Source organism: Montipora capricornis, chromosome 6 (genome assembly GCF_036669925.1).
Source record: "Montipora capricornis isolate CH-2021 chromosome 6, ASM3666992v2, whole genome shotgun sequence".
NCBI lineage: Eukaryota > Metazoa > Cnidaria > Anthozoa > Scleractinia > Acroporidae > Montipora > Montipora capricornis.
In genome coordinates, this window is record NC_090888.1 from 41,232,293 (window position 1) to 41,240,153 (window position 7,861).

The window sequence follows — 7,861 nt, forward strand, 5'->3', positions numbered from 1 at the left end:
AATGATAATAAAATAAATTTAATATGGAGATTTAAATGTCGTGGGGCACCACAAAGCGGAGCCCATGTGGAAAACCAGACTCTCGAGCGTAAAAATATCTTGATTTGTTTACAGGTGTAAAGCCCCGTTTACACGAGCAATTCTTATCTGTCAATTTTATGTGGCAAATATATTGATCGTGTAGATAGCATAACAAATAATTGTTGACAATCCCAGTGAAGTGGGTCAGCAATGCCCGCTTTGGAAAGCAGAGATAAAGCAGAGATAAGGCGAAGTTGCCAGGACACCGAGCAGAGTGCAAAGACTTCTAAACACAACAAACAACAACTTTAAGGTGGCTCAAACCAGTTTCAACACTGTCAAAGGATCTTGTTATTAGAAGGATTGACATGACAACATATCACGTAACAGCCATGTTATAGTATCGTGTGAAAAACCAATTATTGCTGAACAAGATGCAGTCATTTTTGTGGCGTAACAAGTTACCATGGCAACAGGAAAGCCTTGCAAAAACACCCTATATTGTGGCTTTAGTTGCCCATATCTGAAAAAACGAACTCGGTGACCTCAATTTTTTATTGCACCAAAGTGATAAGCAGGCCAAGATGACCCTCTCTGCAAAGTTTACAAAAAATCCTGTGGAGCGGATTCAGAGTTACCTTAAATTTGCAATAACCAATTCTGGCATGCTGATTTCACTTTAAAAATTAATATAATGGGGGTCACTGAGTTTGTTTTTGAGATATGAGCAGCTAAAGCCAAAATATGGGGTGTGTTTGCAGGGCTTTCCTGTTGCCACGGTAACCTTTTACGTCACAAAAATGACCGAATCTTTTTCAGCAATAATTGGTGTTTTATATGGTACCACAACATTGCTTTTAAGTGATAGAGTGTTGTAGTGTCAGTCCTTCTAATAAGAACGTTTCTTTCAAGTGTTGAAACTGGTTTGAGCCACCTTAAGGCGTTCGGTCCTTCGAAAAAACTACATGAGACTTTGCACGTGGTCCGGGTCACGTGACGATTAGCATAACATCTTCTCCTTTGTAAAAGAAAAGAAACACTCCGGACAGTTCTTTTGGCATAATTAAAACGATAAAAATGTTCATCAGTGTTCAACAAGGCGAGCAAGCGCTTTATAACGCGACCGGAACTCCTCGCGACCAGAGTAGAGGGTGCAGGTTACACTGGGTCAGCTGTAGGCTTCGTTAACAGTAGGGGATCTGTTTGTGGCACTGACTGCTGTGTTTCAGCTGCTGCTTTCGCTACTGGCAATGATTCTAACCGCGGCGCTGATCGCAGGTGTCTGCGGTTTCGTCGGTAGGTCCATCCATCCGACTCGACAACGTAAGAACGTGGACCAATCATTTTCTTGCAAACAGCCTCTGACCAAGTAGATGCATAATGGCTTCTTCATCCTGACAGTCTGTCCGGGATGCAATTCAGGCAATGCACTACCCTTCAGGTTGTAGTAGAAAGCCTGCCTTTGTCAACAGCCAATCAACTCTTGTCTCAGGCTCTAGTTGTTTACGAGACAAAGGTAACAGATTGCGTGTCCTCCTGCTAAACAGCCGTTGTGCAGAAGATAAACCAACTTCCGTGGGGGTATTACGATAATCCAATAGTGCGAGATATGGATCAAAATGTCCGCGCACTGCTTCTTCATGATACTTTTACAGATTTTAACTGCATTCTCAACCTTTCCGTTACTTTGGGAATGAAGCCGAGAGGAGTTGATGTGTTGAAAGTGTCAGCCACTTGCAAACCTTTCAAATTCTGTAGAGGCATATTGTGAACCGTTGTCAGAAATCACTATCTCCGGAATTACATGGCGGCTAAACTACATTTTCAACTTTTCAATGATAGTTTCTGAATCTGTCTTTCTCACTGAGAGGTAGGAATTTGCCACATTTTATGTGACAAGTCGTCTACACGAGCAATTTTTCGTATTTGACAACTTTTATTTGTCACATAAAAGCTAACACGCCAGCTTTTCAGCAATTACAGTTGTCACATAAAAATTGGCCAAATTTTCTCTTCTACACGAACAAATAAAAACTGTCAAACTGTCACTCAAAAACTGTCACATAAAAATTGCTCGTTTAAATGGGATTTAACTGTTGGTGTCGGACTTGACACCCCTGAATCGATATAAAAAGCAAATTTGCTTCAGAGAACTGAGTAATTTTCCGGTTTGACCTTGCCGGCTTCAAAAATATCTTTTTACACGTAGGTGAACTCAGTGAGCAGAGTGACTGGCCAGACAATTGGCTTAAACCATTAATAGAAGCACTACTACTACCACCGCAAATTCGACTACACTACTGTCACCGCCACCACTGCTACCGGACCGCAGTTTCCTCTGGAGTTTGTGGTTCAATTATCCTAACTGCCAAAATAAAAGAATCATCACATTAAAAACTCGTAAACCCTGGACACATAAATGACAAAATATGATAAAAAGGTGTAAATGTTCCGGGAGACGAACATTGAGGATCTCGGGGAAACAATAGCCACTGTTTCCCTTGAGGCCTGTCATTTGGTGCTTATTGATACCTTACGTCGTTTCGTTATTAAGGAGCTTAATTAAGGTTACGAAACATAGACAGATTTAGAGTGGAGAAATTGTCGAGCTGTACGTACGGAACGCATTTTAGTGCACTTCTTTTTGACGTACTCCACAAAAATAACAAGGTGAAATCAAGAAATTTCGGAGCCGCTTATTTAACTACTCTTTTTTAACCATTCGTATTCATCAAGTCATGATAGTCCCCCCGGCCGTATCGTCAACGTGGCCAAGACGAAATCATCACGAATTATATAATAACCCAAGTTATTCACGGATTTTGATTGGTTCTTGCTCGGTTCTTATGATCTATTAGAGGACAGACACACGATTGACGTCACCATCAGCTTTTATGCGAATAAAGTTTAATTCTTTATTATATAAAACAAATAGATTCCATGTAGCCGTGGGTCTGTTCAATAATAGATCACAGAAGACGTCAAAATGTGGTAAGAACATCAGTGACACACTCGGCTATCGCCTCGTGTGCCACTTTTTTGTTCTTACTACATTTTGACGTCATCTGTGATCTATTACTGAACAGACGCACGGCAACATGGAATCTATTTGTTAAATACTTACGATAGCACCAAGCTATATATTTTGGAGTAATGTTTCCGTCGACGTTGCCGTAGCCCTTGCATAAGCGCCCTATTGAAGTGTTCCCGTCCCAACACAACCGATCTCGAGGCAGATTTTTCTTCCATTTAAAAAATTATCGGACTGCCGGTCACTTTGGTAATTTCAGAACTTTGATCAGCTGTTGGTCATGTAGACACATAGGCTCGATTGACAAGCCGCTTTTTGCACTCGCGTTCCTTCGCGCACACCACGGCTGGATCGCTGGTCCAGCCAATTGTATTTTCCACCGATTAGAAAGTCGCCTGCCTGCCAAGTACAAAATAAAATTGACTGAATACAAAATACAGTTGTGACGGGTGCTACGTCACGGACAAACGACGCCGACCAGTAATCCAGCCGTTCGTTGGGAAGAAGATGTTAAATGCACTCCCAAAACGGCTGGAAATCGAGCCTAATAAACATAGCGAATCACTAAACGTGGCCAAGGCAATTGCGTTATCCTTTCGAAAATTACCGTAAGTCTGTTCCACTTTGTAACTTTTGTTTTTTGTGTGTTTCCATAAAGCTACCCCAATTGTATTTTCCTGAGCGTGGAAAACCAAAGAACTTTGGGTTACCGCATTCACGACCTTATTCCGTACAAGAGCTACGCACGAAAGAACATTGGATATCTGTATGCTATTCAACATGGCGCAAAGATTATCTATGAAACAGACGACGACAATTCACCGACAAGTGGAAATATAGCATTCTATCAGAAAGGCATTGGAGACTTTTATGTCTACGAGACCGATTCCGTTGTGGTAAATCCATATGAACACTTCGGACAAAGCTCTATTTGGCCCAGAGGGTACCCCCTGGATTACATTGCTGATCCCCCGACACACAAGTTTGTAAGATGCGAGGGGGTGGACATATCAATACAGCAGGGGTTAGTTAACGGGGACCCTGATGTGGACGCAATATTTCGTCTCACGAGAAAAGACAAGGGTGTTGACTTAAATGTGAAGTTTGATGGCAATGCTCTCCCTGTTGCTCTTCCTCCAACTACATTAGCGCCTTTCAATTCTCAAAATACACTGTTTTTGAATAGAGCATTGTGGGGGATGCTGCTTCCAACAACAGTTACCTTTCGAGTTACGGACATCTGGCGTGGTTACTGGGCTCAACGCTTATTGTGGGACGTCGGTTCACATCTGTCTTTTTTTCCACCAAACGCGGTTCAGTTCCGAAATGTGCACAACTATTTGGCAGATTTTATAGATGAGCAGAACATGTATCAACAGTCTTCAAGGCTTGTTAATTTTTTGATAAGCTGGCAATCCGATAAGCAACATTTTTTTAGCAGAGTTCTGGAATTAAGTTTGGCTATGACAGAAAATGGTTTCTGGGAAATGCATGATGCAGTATTAACAAAAGCATGGTTGGAAGATTTGGTTAGTATTGGCTATGAAACGCCAGTTATAAACCCTGTTTCAAAGCCATGCAATAATGTTAAAAATGAAGGGAAAGAAATTTTGCCAAGGGAAAAAGCATCGTCATATTTACGTGCCGGAAAGGAATTGGAAAAACTCCGCTTTATGGCAACCTGACCTTCTCCCATCATCAAGCGTTGTTTTAGAGCATTTCTAAAATTCGATTGGCTGCGAGCAAGATGTATTTAAATTTCCAAGGAAGATTTCTCATCAGAGATTGGTGCAAGAAAATAAAATGATTTTTCCTAGATGTCTGGTCTAATGGCAAATGGGAAGGATGGCAAACTAGTTGCTTGGAGACGGGCGAAAGAACAAGTGAAAAAGCAGAGTCCTGGTCAGGAGTCGAACATACCACCAATTGACTTTAACTGATTAGAGTGTAATGTGAAGTGCTAATTCCCACCCTGGTCAGAGTTTTTCTCTGTCCTTGTGTGGGCCCATTTCCATCAGCAGGGCTAACGCTCACATGGTTCATATGGGGTAGAAACTTAGCACTTCACATTACACTCTAATCAGTTAATGTCTGTTAAAATATAAGTGTTACACGGCCATTGTTTGTAAAAACGTAACCCTTCAGACGACCAATTGGATGCTTTCGCCTTTTCGCCAAGCAACTCAGTTATGTTCTGTTAAGGGGGACACTTTTTATATATTATATATTATTGATGGGGAGGTTGTTAATCCATTTGTCTGCTGAACCGCCCCCCATTGATAAGTAAAGTCGTCTGTCGTTCGACAGAGTAAAATCTGTTACGTCTCACTCCCAGGAGTCAATGGGTTAAGACATACTCACTATCTCACTTAAGGTGATTCCCTAGTATTGCACTGCGCATCCTGTTCTGCGCATAACACAGCGTAAGCCCCGTTCGTATTCAGGCATGGCTAAGAGGCTTTATGGTCAAATTTCATGGCTCTTTGTCTCACAAGTCTCAACGGATATTCTAAACAAAAAAATGTTTAAATTAAACCATAAAGACTCGTACCCATGTGTGAATATTGATATATCGAACGTGGCCAAAAACATTTCAAAATGGCGACCTTTCGCGAGGGAAAGCTCGCTATAAAGAAGAATGGCCGTTTTCAGAGCACAGCAGTAAAGAGCAAAACAAGAAACTTTTTCAACTCTCACAAAACAAAAAGTCGAGTGATAGCCTTGATGATGCTAAAGAACATTTAAGTCCGACAGTGAAAGTGAAACCGCGCTATCGGGGAGACGTGTTGTCGAGGGGTCGAGCTTGATTTGCTTTCTGTTTTCTCCTAAACGAGGTTGGTGACCTATCTTTTTTTTGGCATAATTTTATTCTCTTACTGATCTTCTTTGCGCTGTAAAAAAATTACAAAAAATTTACGTCAGAAAAAAAAGTTACTGGAAAGATAGTATTCGTAGCCATCACTCGTGGACACAAAATTGTCTCCTCGAGATCACGCACCCGAAGAACATTTGTAGTCAGTGCCTTTTCAAGACTTGTGCCTGTGCCATAAAACAAACATTAAATTATTCCTTTTGAGCAACACAATTCACCTGTTTTGTTATTTCAAGAATTACGTCAAAGCTGTGCTTCCTGTTCTTGCAAAACGTAGCCTGAACCGATGGAATAAACTTGTTCTTGATAGATGAAGGCGCAATGCTTAAATGAGTAACTTGAGCAAGTTATGTCTCTCAAACGAGCTTGGTGACCTACTTTTTTGATTGCACATTTCGAGTCACCATAATATAGGGAACAATCGAGAAAAGTTTTAAAAAAATCTTACGACAACTTCTATTACTAAGGAATCACCTTAATCTCAATAATATTATTGTATCCTTTGGAGTTCAGGTTACAGTCACAGTAAATCATACAAATTCATGGAAGGTTTAAGTACTTTGGAAAGAAAAATTGGCTTATTTTTGTTCTAGAGTTTTGAAGCAAACAACTGTGGACAATCGTCCTGTCGGTGCAGGGACGGCGGAACGTATTTTCTATTGGGGGGAGGGGGAGGGGGAGGGGGAGGGGGTGCTAACAAGCAAGCGCCGGAGACGCTAACTTGTAGAGGGTTCTGGCGGAATTCTTCGCCAGAAGATTTTGAAATCTTGAAGCTTGGAAATGCTACTTTCAGCATTCTCAGAGAGATATCAAAAAAATAAACGTGGATCAACCGTAAAAACCGTTTTAAAATTTTTATATTTTGCTTGAAATTGGGGGGGGGGGGGGGTGGGGGGCGAGCAAAGGGCGAGCAGAGGGCGAGGGTTTTAGTTCTTTAAAATGCACCTCGGGTAAATTTGAAATGTATTCCTCAGTAATACTTCGACTGGAACAGAGAGATCAGATCTTTTAACTGTACCTGAAAGTACACGTTGCAAGCTTGGACAGGGAAACAATTGGTGGGTGAAGTACATTTCAAAGATTATCAGAGATGTCGAGCAAAACGAAAAAATGAATTTTGTCTCCACTTCACAACAAATAACACAGTAGTGAAAACCAAATAATTTTATTTGGGATGCCTCTCGAGAAGCAACCTGAGGCGTACATTCCCCTGAGCGTACAAGAATACATTCGCATAAAAAACACCAAAATACAATCCTCAAAAAACAATACCTACAAGATAATTATAGTGAACAAGGTACTGACGTCACACCTCCAACAAGTCGGGATAAACAGACCTGGGCAACCGCTTACAAAAATACTACTACGGTTATACGGAGGTTAGAAAAAAACCTGCCAAAAGAAAAAACCCATTTGCGGAAAAACAACAGGAAATCTGGGTAGGAACCATGGCCCAAACTCTAAGCAGTTAGGAGCCCATCCTACGAGGCTTTACAGTTCAAACAGAATAATTTTTTAACTAAAAAGAAACTTGGCATCAGCCAAAGGTGAGTGGTTCGTTCAGAAGGCCTAGATGGATATCACGTGCTATACTCCCGCTTATAATTAGGAGGCAGTGTGACCCAGTGGTTAGAGCGCCTGCCTTGAGATCCGGAGATCCCGGGTTCAAGACCCACTCTGACCAGTCGCTGAGTTTCTTCCTGGTTTTCCTTGGTTCAACTTCCCAGCTGCACTTGTAAATAATGACTGGTTTACCTCTGGCCAGTTGGGATTTTCTTAACAGTTCTGTTCCGTCGTCTCGTTGATTGTGCCTCATTGGCCCTGAAAAACTCTAATAGGGAGCGGTCAATTAAGTGTGTATAGGCCACTTCGGAAAATACCATAATACTCTTTGTTTGTCCTCCAAATTTTGCATAAGCATTGTTTCCAGTTTCCCT

At 41.4% G+C, this 7,861-nt stretch overlaps 1 protein-coding gene across 2 annotated transcripts in view; it reads left to right on the plus strand.

Annotated features, from left to right (window-relative positions):
* LOC138050520 (uncharacterized) overlaps window positions 1-4,860 on the plus strand; it is an 11,457-nt gene extending 6,597 nt beyond the window's left edge. For both annotated transcript variants that reach the window (XM_068896844.1, XM_068896845.1), the window contains exon 2: window positions 3,711-4,860. In XM_068896844.1, coding sequence (XP_068752945.1) covers window positions 3,711-4,737 — 1,027 coding nt within the window. In that variant the 3' untranslated portion in view covers window positions 4,738-4,860. The remainder of the gene's footprint in view (window positions 1-3,710) is intronic.
* The last annotated feature ends 3,001 nt before the right edge of the window (window positions 4,861-7,861 follow it).